The sequence below is a fragment of the Lampetra planeri genome, chromosome 4 (assembly GCF_965212315.1).
Source record: "Lampetra planeri chromosome 4, kcLamPlan1.2.h2, whole genome shotgun sequence".
Taxonomy (NCBI): domain Eukaryota; kingdom Metazoa; phylum Chordata; class Hyperoartia; order Petromyzontiformes; family Petromyzontidae; genus Lampetra; species Lampetra planeri.
The window spans coordinates 23677094-23698616 of NC_136110.1; the positions used below are offsets into that span (position 1 = coordinate 23677094).

Sequence of the window (21523 nt, forward strand, 5' to 3'; positions counted from 1 at the left end):
ATAGTGCATGGACATTGGGAATTGGTGCCAAAATGTTCCCTGAATGCGTCTTAATGGGTGACCCTTCATAACTACATGCAGTACCAAACGTTAAATAATATGGACTATTCATAGAGTGCATGAACAGAATATTTATTCTTGTCTCAAACTATTTTTCCACATTTTTTTCCAACTATGAAGTTGTGTTTGGTAATGATGTTGATCTTGCTAAAGTATTGTCATTGCAACTACAATTCTTTATTTTGAACTCAGTTATTGAGAATTCACAGTTATATATACAGCAGTTATGGAATCAGACGACTGAATATGCATTAAACATATGGGGATAGTTAATATTGGTTGCAATTATTTCTGGTTGGTGTAATTATTTCTGTACTTCGGATGTAATGCAATTAGGTTCCATAATTACAGAAAAAGTGATGTGCTTGACGGATTACAAATAAATTGCCATTTCCCCATGTGGAAATTCGTATTACTATGGCAGAGACTAGTTTATACAAACAACGATCACTGTTTATTCTACACTCGCTGAATAAGCGGCAGGTGATGCTTATTATACCCACCATAGATGGATGATTGGGATGAGTCAATGTTGACTGTTAATTCGAGTTGTATCTATTAAAGAAGAGGTTCGTACAAACGTTATTAAACCTGGATCTTGTGCTCTTTTCTATTCGACAATAAACACAATGTCAATCCTGCAACTCTCACGGTCCCAGCAATGCAAATGACAGCGGTCTCGGAACTTTCTCGCTCTTCATCCAACCACCTCCACTCCTAAATAAAACAAACCGTTTTCTCGCATGCACATCCCCCCTTGGGTTATCTCCAAATTCACAACCGACATCTTAAAATAGACCTGTCCATTCAAAGTAAAACATGTTTTTCCAGATGTAACCAACGAACAACTGCCACCCACCTATCACTTATTGTTGCTTATTTCTCATAACACTGCACATGGTGGTAACCCTGAACACAGCTATACGCATAATAAAATGCACATAACCTCCTCATCACTCCAAGCCAATTCAAACCGATGCACCACAAGTCCCAATACACCGCGCAACCACAACCCATTGCTAAACACACACTACTCTTAGGTTTTTTCGGTAAAGTCACGTAGGTAAAAAAATAAATAAGAATAATAGAAATAATAGAATAATAGAAAGAAATCTATTTTTATTTTATTTTTTATGTACGTGACTTTACCAAAAAACCTAAGAGTATGAATCCTTGCAGTCACGAAAGCTTCAAATCTAGCATAAACACACACTGTACATACAATGTCCATTCTCATCACGTTTCCTGGCTGAAACCCCCAATGTCTCAACAATATATGCAACAATACGGTACAAAAATCTCTCAGCCTTAAGCGTAATGTTAAACCACCAGATCCTTAATAAATGATTTGAAATAAACTTGTCTCAAGTCACCAGCAATACATTGACAAAACGTCACTTTTGGTTGGCTATTCACATTTTGCTTAATTTACTGATAGTGGCCTAAGACAATATGACCACAATGCATTTCTTCAGGAAGTGGTGTTTTGCATGATGCTTAAGGCTGAACTTGTTTTTGTACACACGCAGTGCAGGCTTTCTAAAGTTGTAAAAACTTTTCGTTTCATGGCCTGAGCTATTGGTTCTGTTGTGATGGGCTTTCTCATCATTTACATATTTGAATTATTGAACCCCAAATTTGGCACTCTATAGTTCTGAGCCTCAAGATGTGTCCTGCCTCTGCCTCATTGTGACAGAATTAATCTGTGGAGTTTGGCAATGGACCATATCTGGTCACATCAGAGAGGCTGTGGGCTCTGGACATAACATGTTCAGCTATTGGTTTAGCGAGGTCTGCAATGACAATGCATGTTAGGTGTTGGCTGAATCAGTTTGCCAGCCTTGCCTGGGGTTTACCAAAGTACAATGGCTGCATGAGATATAGTCAACACATTGGACGGTGTCAGTTTTGTTGCCAGATAGAAGGGTAAAAAACCAATTATCACATTGGACGTGGTACACGTTGATACCTGAATCATGTGACAAAAGTCCCCTTGGTCACTGCACAAAGGTGGCATTGATGAACTGTGCACACGTTTTCTGGTGACTCCCTATATGTTTTTACAGATTTTACAACTGTAAATAGAGCACTGTGAATTCCTGTGTTGTCTCTATCATAGACTTACAGTATCTTTACTTCACAAATTATGTAACAAAAAACATTCCCACCAATTGATCTCCCTACTGATTTTATAACGTGGAATCATACGTCGTATATAATGTTGTCCCTTTGTCTGGTTTAACAAATTATCTACGAGAGAAAAAACCTTAACCGCCAAAGCTTGCCCTCTTACAAAGGCGTATAAATTGGTGCTGTTATTAACATTGATGATTGTTCGCATGTCGTGGTGGATCACGGGAGAGTGGCAAATGGCTCTGTTGTGTCGTTTAGCTGAAGGGGCTTGTGGAAGGACTCTCCGGGAAAACAGTGGAGTGATATCCAGCCCCAACTACCCGTCGGAGTACGACAATGACGCGGACTGCACGTGGATTGTGCTGGCCGAGCAGGGAGACACCATTTCACTGGTCTTCAACGATTTCCAGCTGGAGGAGAGATTCGACTCCTTGGAAGTAGAAGGAGCTGATCCAACATCAATTTGGCAAGTTATTTTAGTTTTTTATTTGCCTACATACACAGCTGTGTGCATGCTTAATTATATTAGCACACTGCACTATGCAACCGGAAGCCTGACTTTAATTACTTGCCACTGATGTGACATATCTTCTCGTAATTCCAAGTCAGTGATGCTTTGAGGCAAGTGGTTTATAAACGGGTTCTGGATCCACCTTCACCATCCACAGTGACCAATGTGGTAAAGAACAGTATGGTCAAACAACCTCCATAACTGACATGGTATGTGGAGGCAGTAGATTGACCAGTGGCTAAATCATGTGTATTGAGTGACTTCATTTTAAGCAAAGCACAATTTCATAAATGTTTGCATTTAGTTTGATGTTACATCTTTACCCCCTATGCAACCGTGATAATATATATATATGAACACGCGGATAAATGATTGATAATATACTCTTAGTTATTTCGGTAAAGTCACGTAGGTAAAAAATGAAATTAAAATTAATAAAAATAAAACAATAAAATCACGACGTTTCGGAGGCAACACAAGTCTCCGTCATCAGGTGGGACCGTCACAGCCAGATTTGCTGCATCAAGTGAGGCAAGGATTCAAGATACAAGCCCTTAAATACAAGTTGAGGGGGGAGGAGAGGGGGGGAGCTTACGTTCTACGTAGCACTTCGTGCCTTCTTTTAGCCCCGCCCCCCTCCCTCCCAATATGTTCCATTCATTGGCTACCACATTCTGATAAGCCCCCCCCTCTCCTCCCCCCTCAACTTGTATTTAAGGGCTTGCATCTTGAATCCTTGCCTCACTTGATGCAGCAAATCTGGCTGTGACGGTCCCACCTGATGACGGAGACTTGTGTTGCCTCCGAAACGTCGTGATTTTATTGTTTTATTTATATTAATTTTAATTTCATTTTTTACCTACGTGACTTTACCGAAAGAACTAAGAGTATGAATCCTTGCAGTCACGAAAGCTTCAAATCTAGGATTGATAATATATTTTTGGGTTCGGCCACAGTAATGATCTTGTCAAATTTGTTTCATAAGACCTTCGACCACCTGGCATAGTCACACACATTAAATTGTCTCGTTTACAAGTGTTTAACACACCAGCTATTCTTGTTTCAAATCACGAGTAAGTTGAAGACATATCTCACAACAAAATAGCACAATTAGATGCGACGCTTTGCTTAAAACTATGTTAAGTGTCTTTAGGAAATTCTAGGAAGTCTGAATAAACTGAGAATAACCGTGTCATTTTGCCCGGCCTGACTAACTTTTAAATACATAATATAATAATACAATAACATATTTTTTTATTATGATACAATTGATTAAATTTAGAATTTAAACTTTCCTGACTGCAGGAATTCATATTCTTGGTATAAAAGAAAACAAAATTAAAGTAAAATTTTAATTTAAAATAAAGGCAAAAAACCCACGACGTTTCGATCTCAACACAAGCGGTCTTCATCAGGCGGAGAGAAAAGAGGGGGCAAGCCTCCAAATGCAACTGCTTATAAGGGCTTCCAAAGTGAGTGGGTGGGGACGAGAGTTGAAAGGCAGCAGCAACAAGAGCTGTGCGGCGTAAACAGCATGGGCGGGGCAGCCAGTGCTAATGTCGGAGTAAAGCGCGAGATCGAGGTGGAGCTGAAGGCGTGGGTCACAGTCCATGTGTGTTAGACAACGGGTATAGTTGGAATATTAAAGGTGTTTCTAACTGAGATGTGTTTTTGAAGCTGATCAAACTTGGCTTCAAAAGAAGCATTGTTTACATGCTTATTCATTTTTTTTAAACGAATAATGAAACAACTCCCAGGCGGCCTTGCTGTAAAATCAAGTCTGGTACCATTAAAAAAATCACCAATGTAACATCTTTATTTTCTTAATGCCAAGGCCGTTTTATTCCAAAGCTTATTAGATAACACCGAGAGTAAGAGAACAAACATCAATCAGCATTGCTTGGGAAATGCTACCATAATTGTCATTTAAGGTTGACGTTAGAACACTTTAAAATGACTTCAAATGGCAGGTAAATTTAATGCTTATTGTAATTTTTGTTATTTTTCCCCCATTTTAAAATAACGTGTTAAGCGGCAGTGACTGCTTTGGCACACACTCACACTTGCACGTGTTGGGTTTTTGAAAGGTTTAGAACGATGCGATTTATTTACACCAATTGCCATATGGAACATTCACTCTCGGTATCGCATGAAGTTGGTTGCAATGCCAGGTTAAGTCATGTCAATAACACGTCTAGCCAGTGGTAAAGACTGCATTGTTGTAGACATAAATTGGCATTCGTTAAATGTATCTCTACATCCTGTGATGCATGAGAAACGGAACCTATTTACATTAAACTGCTATGCTTTCACGTTTGTCGCATACTTTATGTGTACAGAAATGCTATTGCCATTACATAGATAATGCGATTTATAATAATGCTACATCAAAATGCACCATTTTAATGTTAACGTCAACAAGTGTAAAAAAAATTAGCCAATTATTTATCTTGGATGTGGGCTATTGTGCAATTTGTCATGCTGCCCAATAAAGTCTCAGCGTAAGTCAACACTGTAACATAGATTAAAAAAAGTTTCTATCTTACAGAAAACTTTAATCAGTGGCTTTATCAGACAGATAGCTTTCATTAAAATAATTTGTAGATAGTTGTCTCTCCTGGGCAATGAAAACACAAGGAGATTAATGGAAGTGTCCTCTCCTTCCCTGATTTGACGTAAAATATCATGATTACATTTTCCTCACATTACTGGCTTCAAATATAATGTCATGAATATATTTGAGGGAATAAATGTGCCATACTTGCTCTCTTTTAATAATTTCATGTAGATGTATTGATGACGGCACAAACATATGAATGTACCAAACAGTATAACATACAAAGTCGGTATAATTATTGAAAAAGGAATACATTACTGGAATGCTACCCACTAGAGATCTGCATTGACTTTGAACCAATTCTTAATTTAGATGCGAATCTCCGTTTAAAAATTGTAGTTGAAAAACACACGTGCAAAGAATGTAAGCGCTTACAAAGTAAGAATGGCAGCAAGTGTGTATTTATATTTTTTCTGCATATATTAATTTCAATAAAAACAGTGTCGCTTGCTGAGCGGGCACATGCAATGTCATGCATTAAAAAGGTAAACATTTTGATCGATATGTCAAGCAAACTTAACAGGCTAGATCATCTTGCTCAAACAAGCAATGGCTCGAGGCATGTTCTTATTAACACAGATATATATATACGTCACTGCCTGAACAGCAAAAACATACAAATTCCGTACATAGCTCTGACTGATGTGGTAATCCAGTGTACCCTCTTGTAATACATGTACAGCACCACATGGCATATAGAAGAGGATAATTATCAACATCAGACATTTTGGCCATGTGGCCAGAACCATTTATTTTACTTGTTTGAAGCATTGTTATTGTTCAAACGTTATAACTGTACAAGTTAAAGTGTAGCTTTGTTATAGTTCAGTTTCCACTGTAACATGTGATATGGCTGTCAAATATTTTACACTCTAGTTATCATTGTTCTAGCCGATGAGACAAACACATTATAAGCATGACACTGAATCACGAAAATGCCTTGTAATTCAGTGGGACATGACAATAATGCGGCATCTATCATACATTAGAGACTCTGCGACATAATTTGCAAGAGTAAGATATTGTTATGCCCTGTTATGGCCCATATTTGAAAATGACTAAGAACTACATAAATGCGTGTACAAAATTAATAATGCCCCTTTTTAGTTAAAATAAATATGATATGTTAATGGGATCTTTCCCATTTCTAAAGCATATTGATTGAGATAAATTTATACTAAAGCACGCTGTCTACATGTACATACTTCGTTGCTTCCTCTCGTTTGCCTTGTGGCACTGAACAACACCAAAGGGCTTCATCAGAATTCCAAGCAGGGAATAGAAAAACATTTTACCGTGGAACATCTCCAACTTGTGCATTTTGTTGTATTCTTGTCACTGACGTAATGTGCAAGGATAAGATAAAAGCACACACTGCATGAGTTTTATAGAGCAAAGTAATTGGTTGTATTTGGCTCCACGTGTGTTAACATTTAAAGGTCACCCACATAGGGGATTATATAAACTAAGGAAAGAACACAAAAAGACAATGCAAGCATCTTTAAGGTTTATAAAATAAATGGAAAATCAAATGAATTTCAGTTTCTCTTTCAGTTGAGTACAGTACTTATGTTTTAATGATGGACATGTTCAAAGTGCAATAAATATTAAAATAACATCATGTACACGTCACAAGTATATGTGGACATTGTGTGAACAATAGCCGCTGGTCTCTTCACCTTGGATTTAAGAGTGCAATGGAGGAAGCGCTGAACTACCGTTTTTTTTACATCACAGTCTCCCTTGGGACTTTAACAAGACTAACAATAGAAATAACATTCCAGCTGGATGATGCTGAACATAAGTAATAACGATTTGCATACATATCTCTCCACACCACGTCGGTGAGAAAGCTGTTTGACTCTACTTTACCACACTACTTCATGGAGGTTGAAAAGGGCCCAGGAACGGTTTACACCGCTTGCCGCTGTGTTGCCAGTTATGACCGGAATTTGAACTGGGATGTTAGATTCTGAACACGGTGTGCTAATCGCTGTGCCACCACTGAACACCGCTTACAGTCGATGATATCACAATTTACATTTTCAAAAGATACCCTATGTAGTTACACATTTGTACCGTGCAAAGAATTACTCTAGTTCAGAGGATCAGGAGACCTCCGACAGGATGGAAGGCAGACTGAAGAGGTTCCAACAATTGGCCAAGCTCTGTGACACCTATATTGGGATGTATGGCCAACTCCATTCATAAGTGATTATGCATGTGGGAGGAAACCGGAGTACTGAGATAATCTTATTTTATGACGGGGAAAATCGTACAATGGAATCTATAGTTTGGCGATCCACTCAAGAGCTTCCTGATATGCTAAGTGGATACATGAAGATATCTCAGTGATTAGTACCAGGCACTAGGATGCATGGCCACAGTCGCACTTGGGGTCATTCGTCATCTAGGCACCATGGTGGCGAGATGTTAACTACCTTACCTGGTATACAGGAGGTCATGGGTTCTATTCCTGAACCCTGACACCTGTTGTATATTTGGAGTTTGCTTTGTTTTCCTTGTGGTTGTGTGGATTTTCTCCGGGTACTTCAGTTTTTCCCTCTACATGTATAAACAAGCGTTTAGAGTATTTGGCTGCTATATATTTCCACATGATGCGCCAATTCGTTTAGTTATCATTTGTGGTCGCTTCTGAAAAAGAGATATATAGCTCCGTGGGCCTTACCTGATATTTTTTTCGAATAGTTTAGTTTTATTCATATTCTGCTGGTAAAGCAAGTGGCCATATTGCCCGTGTCCCGTGTGGATTCCGTTGAGTGCTGTCCACTGTCTTCAAGGGATGTTGAAGCCAGCAGTGTCTGCTGCTGGGTCAGTAACGAGGTGTTGGTTATTGATGTTGCATTCGTCCCATTATTCCATACATCTGGATGATGGCTAGGTGCCAGATTAAGTTATCAGTGTCTCCGATTAGTACGGTTAGCTACGTACGTTGCGAAATAAGTTAATTATACACACATACATAATGACTGGTGATTCCCAGAATTGCTGGCATGCTTGTCAGCGCATTAGTGGTGGGGTTGTTCCAGTCTTCATAGATTGAAAAGTTGAAGTTGCTTTTAATTTGTCCCATCTCGTATAGCACGGTGGTGTTGCAAAATATTGCAGGCGGGATCACGTGGGACATCACCGGGAGCCACTCAGTTGGAGTGGACTTCAGCGTCCCTGACACCATCCTCATAGCAGTGTTTAGCTGCATATCTATGATATGTGTGTGATGGCTGCTGGACCCTTCGAATTATTGCTGGACCAGAAGTGGAATATCTCAAAAACTTTGGAACTCTTGAGCTGATCACCACCCCACCTCAATGCTTCCTGAAGGAGGTCATTCAGATCTGCCACTCATCTCGGTGATAGTGTGAAAACACTTAACATTTCAATTAATCTGGTCAGTGCAGGTTTGTGAAGGGAGGACATGGACGAGTTTAGATATCGCTCACCACTGATGTTAGCTAAGGCTGCGGGGGAAAAAACATCTGAAGCACGTGATGTCAATGTATGTCTGCATATTCCATCTGAAATTAACCCTGCCTGCAACTGGTGCCTATTGTTCTTGCGTCCCGTACAAACCACAGGGAGTTGAAGCCACAGGGAGGCTTAAATATACGTGTTCAATGAGACTGTTCAGGTAAATGGGATTTCCTACAGCTACTGTAGCCATCCATGACGAGAGCTTATATTCCTCTCTTAAGCACACAATCCTACATGTAGAAATGTCCAAATATTGATTCATCTATATGATATATTTTTAAATCTGAATACATAAGCACAATTAAGTAAATATACAATATGCACTTTTATACAACCATAGGATTTTTATTGCACAATAATTAAGTTCCCTATGTCTACAGCAAATCTAGAAGAGAGCGGTGGCACAGTGGTGAGCACACTGCCCCATGAGCCCGACGGGCTGAGTTCGTTTCCCAGCCATGGCTAATATCAGTGGCGAACGATACCTGAAATGGTCTGCCAATCCCCCCCAAAGACAACCTGCATGGACCCAATGACCAACATGGCATAGACAGGCTTTAATTCAGCAGTGGATTGGGGGCACATGAAAACAGGATACTGTCAATAGGAGTACGTACATGTAAGCAATGAGCCCAGAGCAGATATTGTCTTATGGATACTACCTGAGGTGGCATATATTAAGCGGTTCCAATTTCTTCATGTGGATAATAAGTGAATAAGGTGATAACTGTTGGAAATGGGTGGATGTTTAAAATAATTAACTCTTAGCCATAATTAAACCATGACAACTTGCGTATTTGCTACCTTAGGTGGTGCCAACCGCTGCTCTGGCCCATGGACTAATCCAATTCTGGTCGATATTTAAGACCACCTCCTATGCCGTAATCAACGTTCAGGAAAAACTAAGTAACAGTTCTCACAATAGTAACCAAAAACTGTGTGGTCAGCAAGGGCTGCAAACTAAAATGGCAATCAAGTGAATTCCAGCTTTTGTCTGAGGAGTTTAACTCCTTTGTTCTGTGAACCCCAGATGCATCAATGCAGGGACAGTTGAAGATGCAGTCTATCTGTCACATAGATCCCTCATTAAATCTCCCACCATCTTGCCACCTGTGGTATGCAGAAGCCTGACTTGTCACCAATGGTTTACATCGTGCACGTAAAAAAATGCATCGCAATTTGGTTATAAGCTTACAAAATATGTGCTGTCATAATACTTGCGACACTATGCAAATCACATGACTGTGACCATATTTTTTGTTTCTAATCTCAGATGTGTCTCAAGCGTAACTGACATGTTTTATGTAGCTCACATATTTTTGGCAGAACAAAATTGCGTTGCCTTTGGCTTAAGGCAGTTGTGGCCTTTACAATGTAATGTGTGATGGAACATTGCAAAGTACAACGGGAGACCACACCAAGGCTGTGCGAACTTTGTGTTCACGTGATTCACCTGACCGCAGTTTCTGACAGGGCTTGTTAACACCAATACATTTCCAAGGTACGCATTAACAGTGGTGTAGAAGCGCATTTTGAAAATACTGTGCCATAATTTTCATGAGCAAACCCCGTCGTGCAAATGAAAAACAAATCTATAAAATTATAACGCGTCTGTTTTGTGGTGTCTTAGCAGATGTGTCCTCTGCATAAATGCCTCAACCCCCCCCCCCCCATCTTAAACTGTAAAGGAAAGTGTAACCTGTATCTCCACGTGGTCATAGGTTTTAGTGGTGGCACTCTTAGTCTTGGGATAGTATTTTGGAATGCCTGTTCACAGGGACTATATCGCACATGGACTTCCGTAGTGGAAATGCATTTTCATGAAGGGGGGACTAGGTCATAGATGTGAATTTCAGCGGAATAGGATTAAGGTGATGGCAGTGGTCTAGAGAGGGCACTGTACGCACATGAGGAACGGTTTGAAAAGATTGATGAAGAAAACATTAGCCGTTTTGATGCATGCACGATTTAGACAATATTCAATCGCATGGCAAATGATTTGAATAAATTTTTATGGGGGAGAAATTACATTACATCAGGTTAAAGCCGTTTTAAGATTGAGATCTGGTACTTTCAGCCTCAGATGGATTTCAGCAATTAAGAACACAAAATAATACGTTCAGCTCTTTAATCAAGTAGTCTACTAGCTAAATCAGTTTGTGGTGCAATCCATGAGGGTGTTTTTCCCTCCAGTGGCAAAACTTAACATCGTCATGAATTCAAGTGAGATATTTTTGTTATATAACATTTACATGAATTACTATTACTGTCCTGGGTAACCCTTCTTACAAGGGAAATCTGCTGCACTGATTTAGAGCACAAATTATACAGGGCAAGGATTGTAATCGCTCGCTATTGAGCCTCAACCGGGGTTGACATATGCCAAACCAATTGACATCGTCAGTGGGCCGTGGATTTACTGCATTTCAGTTTGAATGGGAACGTTGTACAACATAGAGCAAGGTGGCTGTCGCGAGCGTAGGGAATCAGAGGAATAAGAAATGTCAAGTAGATGGGAAATAGGCGAGTTCGCATTTGTGCCATTCTTATAGCACAAATGCGATTACGAAGGATCTGGTTTTGAAAGTAGGGAACAGAGAAAACTGTGGCTGGATATGGTACAGCGTCATTGCTGCACGGGTAACATGATCGGAACGTTATATAAGTGTGGACATGTTTTCCTGGGACAACTGATTCTGACCACCTGGCGAGCTTCATCCAATTAAGGTGGGAAACAACGCACACGCATGTTCACTATCGACTCTCAGCCATTAGGGATATCGTGACTCTGCACGCTGTGCATTTGAAGCTCAGCAAGCAAGAATGTAATTGAACATTAGCCAGGCAATTGAATTTTCTTCTGCTTTAGACGGACTCCATTGCTATTGTATATGCATTCACCTGTCTCCTCGACAGTTTGCTTGGCAAACTTGGTGATTATTAGAGCAAGCTGTGAGATTGTTATTATTCGGGTTTTAACTAACTAGGGGAAGCATTGTAAACTTCACGTGTTACTATGTGGGGCTCTTAATATCAAAGCCATATACGATATCTGTATGAAATTTGTTTTCCCCGAGTTTTCACGTATTATTTTAATTGAATCAATTTAAGTTCAGTCAAACTGCATATGTCCATGGTTAAACAGGGCAATGGGTTGCCCCGATTCCAAATATCAGGGTTCTCAACTGGGAATTCACTCTATTATCTGGTATTATCCGGGGGTCGTGACCACGGACAATCCCGGATAATTATAAGAATTGTCCACATAATTCCGTCGTTATTTCGTGATCCTCACCCTGGATAAATGGAAGTATTTGCCAAACAACTATATTTAACCATGTCCTGAACCCCAGATGTGTGGATGGCCACACTCGAGAACCGGGTTTTACTGACCCCAGGGTACGAAATTTCACGGATTATTGAGTCACGAATAAACGGCGTTTTGCTATACAGTATAATATAGAAATGTGTAACGTAGCATGCTGGAAACGGTGTTGCTTCACCTGCCAGTCGTAGGAGCTACTTGACCATACTTAATCATGCCAGGCAGTGTAGATTTGTGACATGAGTACCCAGAACCAGTTCAGATATCACCAGCCAATGAAGTTAGCTGTGGCCAGAAATCCAATTCAAATTGCGGGGTTCATCGTAAATTGCGGGTGCCACTGTGTCACCACACCACACCACCACAGGTGTTTTATGTTTATTTTGAAGCGTTTTTTAATATTATGCGTATGCATTGTCTATACATTGCTGTAAATATCAGTACAGCATTCTCTCGTTATTCGCGATAAATACGTTCTGTAGATGCTCGTGAATGTCAAATTTAGGAGATAATGATGTTTGAATAAATTAGCTTAAATAAATCTAAATACGGACCTGTTCAATACTGTGCCTGAAAATTATCATGACACAAAAAAAATATTTGGTTATAATAATTTTAAATTTGGTACGAATAAATATTAAAGTGTTAAATAATAATTTATAAATCAACTTACCTTTATCTCATCACTTTATTTTATCACTCTTGCATCACATTTCCTCTCATCACTCTCTCTCTATGCAGCCGTGCAGAGTTCCAGATGCGATTCGCGGATAGCCAAAATTGTGGGTAGCAAGTCTGTGTTGAATGGCTGTTTTATTATGATCATGCATTACACTATGTAACACGAGTTTTGTTCCTGGGTAGTAAGTGTTATTTTCTAAACGCTTATGCCTCAAAAGTATAGAACATTTATATTATTCCCCACAAACTGTATTTTTGTGACCAGGACTTTATGTGAAGGAATAACACAAAATGCATACGTTTTCTCATTGAAAATAGGTAAATTTCAAAATAGCAATGTCTTGGTCACAAAAGCAAAGTTTGTGGGGAATAATAGCCATTTTTTGTACGGTTGAGGCATAACCAATTAGGAAATAACACTGAGTAGACAGGAACAATTTTTTTTATTTGTTAAACGGTGTAATTGTAGTGGGTCCACAGTATTATCTATAGATTGCTGTGAATAGTAGTATTATACAGTATTCCCCCGTTATTTACGAACTTGCAATTTGGGCTTTGCTGAACTACCATGAAATATTTCTGCCATGTTCACAACTGTCTACTCGAAAATATTATTTTAGGCTAGACTGGTGCATTGTGATTCTGACCACCCATCATTTTGTACCAAAATCTGAAATGTACCTGACCCACAGCAGCTGATATCCTTAAGGACAATAGATTAAAATTCCTGCATTCTTGAATGAAACTTACATGTGTGTCGATCCACTGCTGGATGAAGCTTTTAGCATTGGGACATTATTGTGGATTGACAACATTAGTTGTACATCATTGCTTTATATATAATTGGCTTGATAATAATTAGAAAATGACAGTCATATTAGTGTTGTTAATCAAGATTTACATTTCTCCATACTTATTTCACTTCATTGTTAACACTCAGTACCCATGTCTTGCAAACAGCAGTCTTAGCTTATTTAAGTGTACGGGAAAGTATATGTGACGGCAAGATTAGCACAAACCCAGAGGGTGGAAGGGTCTATTGATGATGTGTCTACAACACATTATCAGACGCCGGAATGGGATCCCGAACTGGTGAACCATAGGATTCTCAGCCGTGATGCAGTTACTAGCTGAGTGTGCATCCGTGCATGTGTTATTCGTGCCAAGTATAATTTTGATTGTCTCTTGTGTGTTTTTTTGCCTGTGGCCAAATCACACGGAAATGTGCCCCATCTCGTCATATCTTAGAAGCAGAGTGAGCGTTGAGCCAAGATATTTCTTTGATGGACAACCAACCGAGCATAAAAACAGATGCTGCAAGGCTGCTGCGGAGATACGTTATTACTGTAAACAGCAAAAAGGCCGTGTAAAAAAAAACATTGTATTCTACTATGTTTCGATGTCTATGCTACCTGTCCTGATTAACCGACACTGACTAGCATAAAGTATGGTCAAATACCCCCCCTCATGACCCATGCAGTCTATAAAAGTCCCCATCCAGCAGTAGATTAGCAAAAGGGCTGTATGTGTGTGTTTTACTTTTTTGTAGATCATTAAACACGTTTTCATTTTGGGACATTAGCCATTAATAACCGATGTTATTTCTTTATTTAATGTATTCCTTATCATGGTATGTGTCACATAGCCTGTGTAGCGTATTTCATTTTGGTTTGGTTTGACTGCAGAGTAGATGTGTATGGAATACAGTGAAGTGGGACATTATATTGCATCCGTGGAGCATTTTCTGGTGTGTGCAGTGGCATTTGAATCAGAAATGTATACTATTGCCAGAGCGCATTGTTCTGGTGGGATCACCAAAACTAAGTTTAGTAGCTTGACCTGCACACCAAGCACACACCATTAACTTCGGGGGAAATTTTCTACAAGAACAGTACCTTCCTTGCCGCAGTTTCTTTTGTGTTTGACTTGTGAAATGTCAAGGCATGCCTTGCTGGCATTTCAGGCAGCATTGTTTGTGATAGAATTAATAAGTGGCCAACAGAAATAAAACACAAATAAAAGGAGCGAACCCAGGACTAGTGGCTTTCGAACTTCTGATGCCTGCAGTCTTTTAAGGGGATGTGACCTATAGTTTATTAAGGAGAGTGAGGATGTATGACCTTTAACATGAACATATTTTAAATTAGAAAAAATACCGCATTTTTTTCTTCAATAAATGGCTTGAGAAATATCACGAGTTAGGAATACTGTAGGCATGCATTTTCGATTAGTGTTGATCCATAACATCGGTGATACTTTTATTACGTAGGCTTTCTAGCTTCATTACTAACACGAGGATGGCCTATATTCACCAACTGCTGAAAAGCTTCACCTTATTACACTAACCTAACCTGAAAGTCACAACTAATCAACTAGGAATCTACTATTCTTTGGGTCTTTCATTAAAGTCACGTAGATAGGTTCAAAGAAAATAACAAAAAACTATGACGTTTCGATCACAACACAAGCGGTCGTCATCAGGATATGATAACGAACCCTTGTGTTGCGATGGAAACGTCGTAGTTTTTTATTATTTTCTTTGAACCTATCTACGTGACTTTACCGAAAGACCCAAAGAATATGAATTCCTGCAGTCACGAAAGCTTTAAGTCAAGATTTAGGGATCTTCTAATTATTTAATTAGATCACGTGCATGTCTGTGCCGATAATGACGTCATGCCATATACTTACAGTCCCGGGATAAGAGAGCGTTTTCACTCGAGATCCGAGCTCCTATTAACAACCTCATGGTTGTCGTGAGGTTATACTCAAACACGCTAGTGTGCTGATGAAACGTTTGGCACGTTTGAGACGTTTGGCACGTTTTAGTCGGGTAACGCTTTTATTAATTGGCTGTGTCAGGTGTAGGAGGCTTTAGGACACATTTCTACGAGACCTAATCCAAAAAAAACAAATTGATTCATTGTGATGGTTAATTTATTTCTCTCTTTTTCATTCAGATGACTTCAGGTTCGTCCGATTAGTGCTGTCTGTTGTGGAAAACTTCAAATGAGTTACGCAAAACAGTTCAGCTTCATTTTGTGTTTACGCAAATTTTTCTTAATGGGGCTTCATTAGAAACAGCAAGCCGACATTTTGAGTGGCTTAAATACTTCCATGGTGATGCATTTACATTACCAGATGTAGTTGTTTTTTCCCTATGAAAATTGAAGCTGTCATCCAAACAAAAAAGCTACCACATGATGTTGATCATGGCACAGATGGCTTTGAGCCTCAGCAATATTTTACGAAAGTGATTTTTTTTCCAGCATGTGTTGCCCTCTGTAGCTCATTTCCCAAGACACAGTCCAATTTCATTAAGCACCTGTATCTCACAGGAGATGTAGTCACACCAGAGTGCACATTCAATTGTCATTAAATTATTGTTAATTAAGGAATATAATCTTATAAATAATTCATTCTGCTGAATAACACACCGGTATATGTGATGGCATAATTTTTTGCAGCACACTAATACTGAAGTGATAATGTACCTTTCAAAACAGAGATTAGTGATTCAATTGGAGCTTGTGAATTCAGTCACCACTGATTTGATCATTAGCCTCTCCCAGTAGGTGGGAGGGGCGGCCTGGATACTGACGAAGGCGAGACGTGAACCCTGATCCATTGCTCCCGTAACGCAGTAGTGAATCGGATTATCATTTTATTATGGTGGCGCAGTGGTTCACGCACTGCGCTGTGAATCCACAGCAAGCATCAGTGGTGAGTGCTTCCTGAACCAACTTGGGCTACTCACACGAACTGACCAAGTTTGGAAAAATAACCCCTGTGTCCGACATGATATGGACAGACCTTCAGCAATAGCTTATTATGTGTATGTTGCATTGTTTGAATGCATTTTCAGCACCCAATGTAGAAACTGTGTTTTTTACTTGTCAAATTCTTAGCACTTTTGATAGGGTCAATGATGTTTAATTATCAATAATCATCTGATGCAGGAGTATTTTTTTTATTCCTACAGTGTATATTTATATATGAAAATAAAAAGTTGCATCAAAGATATAACCTGATTATTGACAAACACAAAACGGACGGCCTACCTTGATTTTTTTATACATTAATTATCCAATGCTGTGGTGGAGTATTTTCTAGAAGCTATTGGCAGTCTCTCTCGGCGTGTTTTTCGTATCAGGCCGTGAGATTGTGTACTTTAGGAACTCTCGCAGAGCGAGGAATCACCCCGTTGTTAGCAGGAGATATCATCAAGCTATTTCTGAGATACCTTTAAGTGCAATGTCTTCGTTTTGGCGCACACATACACTACGCGGCACACTTTCCCACACGTCCTGCAGCAAAGCAATGTTGGTCACTTGACTGTCAAACCAATATCGGTATTATAGTATTAAACGTTCTCACAGTTGGAAATTAGCCAGACCAAGCGAAACACTAATTTTAATGTGATTTAAAAATTGTCTCAGCTTGGTAAATAATTTTTCATGTTTTTTTTTTCTAATGACTGTAATAAAAAAAAAATCTGAGATTCATAACACTGTACTTTTACAACTCCCTGAAGTGGAGGAAGGCCTCCACACTCCATGTCGGTCATGGGAGATGTGAACATACTTGAACCATTGCTGGTCAATGCATGATGGTGAAGTGAGGGGTGGCTTCGGACCAGCTCATATCTCCCTCACAACCGATGTTAACTGTGTGCCAGGAATTGAACCCAGGTAGCTGGGTTCAAATAAAAATGTGCTGACCACCGCCCAGCAGATACAGTCGTTTGAAGTCCGTTGTCTTTAATACACTTATATGCGGGTATATGTTTACGACCAATAACGTTAGATAAAGTCATTGTACTTTTATTTTCAGAGAAGGATGGCAAGGAAAATCCCCCAATCGTGCAATCTTCCCCTCACTCGGGATGCGACGAATGTCTTGTAGGTTAAGCGCTCAATATGCCACGTATCGGCAAATATTTCTTGGCACACAAGCTCCTATGAAAGGAAAGATGTAGCTGCATGCAGAGAAAGAGAAAACATTCCAGGCTTTGGTGTAATTGATCAGGTGTCTTTGCCAAGTTCATTGGGCTAATTGCTCACAAAAAATACAAATGCAGAACCTTTATTAGAAGTGACTGGTTTTGGTAATGATTAAAAAATAAAGTGAATTTCAGCAACTGCTGCGAGCACTGCCGCTAACACTAGAACAAATATAAAACAATTTTTTTACTTTTGTCAATCCACTACTGGAGGATGACCTGCCCATCCTGTGTGAATCATGTTTATTATTGTGCTATACTTCACCAAGCTGGCCACTGTGGGTTGGTTAAGGGGTTGCCCAGGACTGCTTCAGACATCGCTTGCGACTCTATGTACGTTGACCTTCTTTTGTACCGTACGTAGCCAACTGTGCTAATCGGATGTGCAAACTGTGCTAATCGGCGGCTGCGACTGGAATCGGAGGTGCTACTGATGTTTACTGTCACCGGGAATCGAACTGTCCACCAGGTTTATTGCGCACTAACTCTCTGTACGGTACTAACATTTAACACTCTTCAACTATTACACTAATGGGGATAGAGTAATACCTGTGTAACGGCTTAAGTAGCGCAGGAGACGTTTGACGGAGGCAACACGTATTTATTAACAAATGGGTACTATACAGTATGTAGCGCACCCTAACACTGGAAGGGGTAGTGGCCCCTTCACCCAGTCTATCCGAGGCAGTGTCCCTTGGCTAACGTTTCCCCGTTAGCTCCTACACTCATCTAACCCAGACCATCCTATAGAGGCTAACTCACCTGGCCCAGCTTCGGCTCAGGTCCAACCCTCAGCCACACGAGCCTGGCCCTCACAAGGACACAGACCTCGCTGCTCTGAGGTCGGCCCTGGCTTGCCCTGCTCGGCTCTTACAAGAGCAGCGAGTCAGGGTAGTCCCAGGGCTAGCGAGCTGGTCTTCAGTCTTCACTGGCTCTTCTGCTCCAACGACTGCCTCGAGCTCTCTCGCGCACCGCCTTATATACCCAACTGCCCCCCGAGGGGCGGGGCTGTATGCGGACGTTGATGTAGACACCCCACGCACGGACCGTGATGTAGACACCGCAACGTAATGGCTTGCTACACCTCGGTACGTAACACCTCTACACCTGTGTAGTGACTGACTGAGAGACACTAAGAGTAGGAGGCCTTAACAGTTCACACTGGGTAACTGCAGTTCCCAATCAGGACAGCTGGTAGACTGCTTGACTGGTGACGCCGAGATGGTGAAGACGGAGACGACAGTGAAGACTCCAGCAGTACGACGGGGTCCCATTCCAAATGCCCCGGCCACGCCCCCCTTCTGGAACCTACTAGCGGGCTCTCGATGTGCCTCTTCCGTAACCTTTCCCCGACATCCCTCTCTGGTCTATCACGTGACCCGCTGTCAGTCAGGGATGCTGTAGCTGTAGATCCCCTTCTCTGCCAGCAGCCACCGCTATTCTGCTAAGTGACCGATTTAATGTCACTAAATCTGTACTGGTCCTGCACCTGCATCCATTCCCCCACTCCCCTCACCCCTTACCCCACCCTTGCCTTCACCAACCTGCACTGACCAGTGTGGTGAAGTATGGTCAAAAACTCCCACGACTGGCATGGCGTGATTTAACAAACAGTTGTGAAATGTCATCTGAACTAAGAATGTGCTCTAGTAGGAACACAAAATACTCCTATGTTTCATTGAATTCTACCACGACACATCTGTTTGCTGCATGGGCTGCATATTGATGCCTTGATAATGTTTAAAGCAGAACAATCCCCTTCTCCGAGATGCACCTCTGTTGCACTACCACGATCGACGCTGTGCCTTTATTCACGGTATACATTTGCAATGCACCCAAGGTTGACCAACGAAAATGCCGATAGTTACCCACAGGAGTCCCCACTGAACATCAAATGCACACAACCTTTCTTCATGTCTCCTCTGCAAGTTGTGATCCTACGAAGCGCTCATTGGTTTAACTGTATTCGAGGCCACGATACAAACAAGAAATTGCCAAAAATGTTGATAAACTGCAACATTCTAACACGTGGGCTGACGCGACAAATATCATATAATAGATATATTTTTTGTTAGATCGCGTAAATATAAATGTGTAGTTAAACTTGCCACCACCCGACACAGCCAATTAGTGAAGCAAGGTTGTCGCCTGATGAAGCTAGTTGTAATTACTGGCGAAACGACGTACTCAGATTGTAAATGTTGTGGATTTGCTCTCCAACACACCGGTGTGCTGTACTAGTAACGAATTGGCATGTTCTGTTTCCGTGACAAACCTTACTAATGACTGTGTGAGGTGGTGGCGGGTTTAACGCCAAAACACCTATATTATGGAACACTGTAACATCTCTTGGACAATGGAAACCCATCAGGGCAGTATGAGTGTTAATTGTTTTCTCAAATCATACTGTTTTTCACACATAAACGTAGCTCTTGATAACAGCTTACTTTAAATAAGAGTATAATTATTTAAAGTTGATTATAAGTGATGTACAAACGTGACATGTTATATGTATTAAACAGCAGGAACATATGCACAATATAATAGTTGGTCTCTGTACCCATCGACGCCTTGATATTAGACTTTATATTCAAAGAATAAAATAAAATTTCCACTCAGGCTGGTAATATTAGCAAACATTGAACTGTCCAATTCTCGACTGCTTCTAGTTAGCAAAGGTACTTAGACATGAAGTAGGAGTAAAGTGTCCAGTGAATGCAAGGTTTTGAAACCAGCTAGCAAATTCCAATTACTGTATGTTAATATGCTGACTAACACATGTTAGTGATATAAACTCACTAATGATTAAAGAGTATCAGTTTACACACATACAGGATGAACCATGATTAACCATAAATATGTGCCATCTGCTTCACTGTGGACTTTACATATCCCGTGACGTTATTTGAAAAAGAGGAGGCTCTGTGTGTGCCGGCATCATGGTATAATGTTATCCAGAAGTCATCAATTATGCGAAAACTGCTTGATTGGTTGAACAAAAAAATGCCTCGCAATATTGCACCATATTTACAACCTAATAACTATTTCTAGGCCAGTGCTACACATACTTTATGCTGCACAGAGACAGCTACCACTGGGGTGTCCCTCGGGCTAGGCGAGGGCAAGTCGTTACAAAACTTGAGATGAGACGTAAGGAGCGATTTTTGAGATTCTGAGGCAATTACGTGCCATATATATGCAATCCGAACCCTCACTAAAAACGCTTGCTTTTTAATTCATGGAATCAAGTTTGGCCAATTACTCACCTGTGACCTGGTATATTATTTACAGTGCCGTTTGCACTTAAAACTTCCTGGTTTCATTGGTAAACTGAATATATTGCCCCAATCTAAGTCAGACGTGGCTTCAGTCTGGTATTTGTTACCTAACAGCAGTGCACATCAGAGACTGAGGCAATGTAAATGCATCCATTTACATTGTTGAATAATTCTGCTGAATAATGCTCTTGCTCCACCCTGTGCATCTTTCATGCAAACTACTAAGGGATATTGCGAGAGATGAGAGGCCCACACATATTCAAACCTGGTAGCATATGTAGCTTATGTACAAAATACCACCCACGGCGCTTCCAACAGCATGGTATTAGATTTTAAATTTCTTTCAAATTAAACATGCCTGCGATTTATATAATTCACATTCCATGCAGGGTTAATTGGCTCAAAGTGCAGTCTCAAACCCAGC

General features: G+C 40.4%; 1 protein-coding gene across 1 annotated transcript in view; it reads left to right on the top strand.

Moving 5' to 3' along the window:
* Nucleotides 1-21523, top strand: part of LOC144717850 (CUB and sushi domain-containing protein 3-like) — a 449456-nt gene that overhangs the window by 185507 nt on the left and 242426 nt on the right. Inside the window, exon 5 of the mRNA XM_078593564.1 lies at nucleotides 2452-2659. Within this exon, the coding sequence (XP_078449690.1) occupies nucleotides 2452-2659 (208 nt within the window). The remainder of the gene's footprint in view (nucleotides 1-2451; nucleotides 2660-21523) is intronic.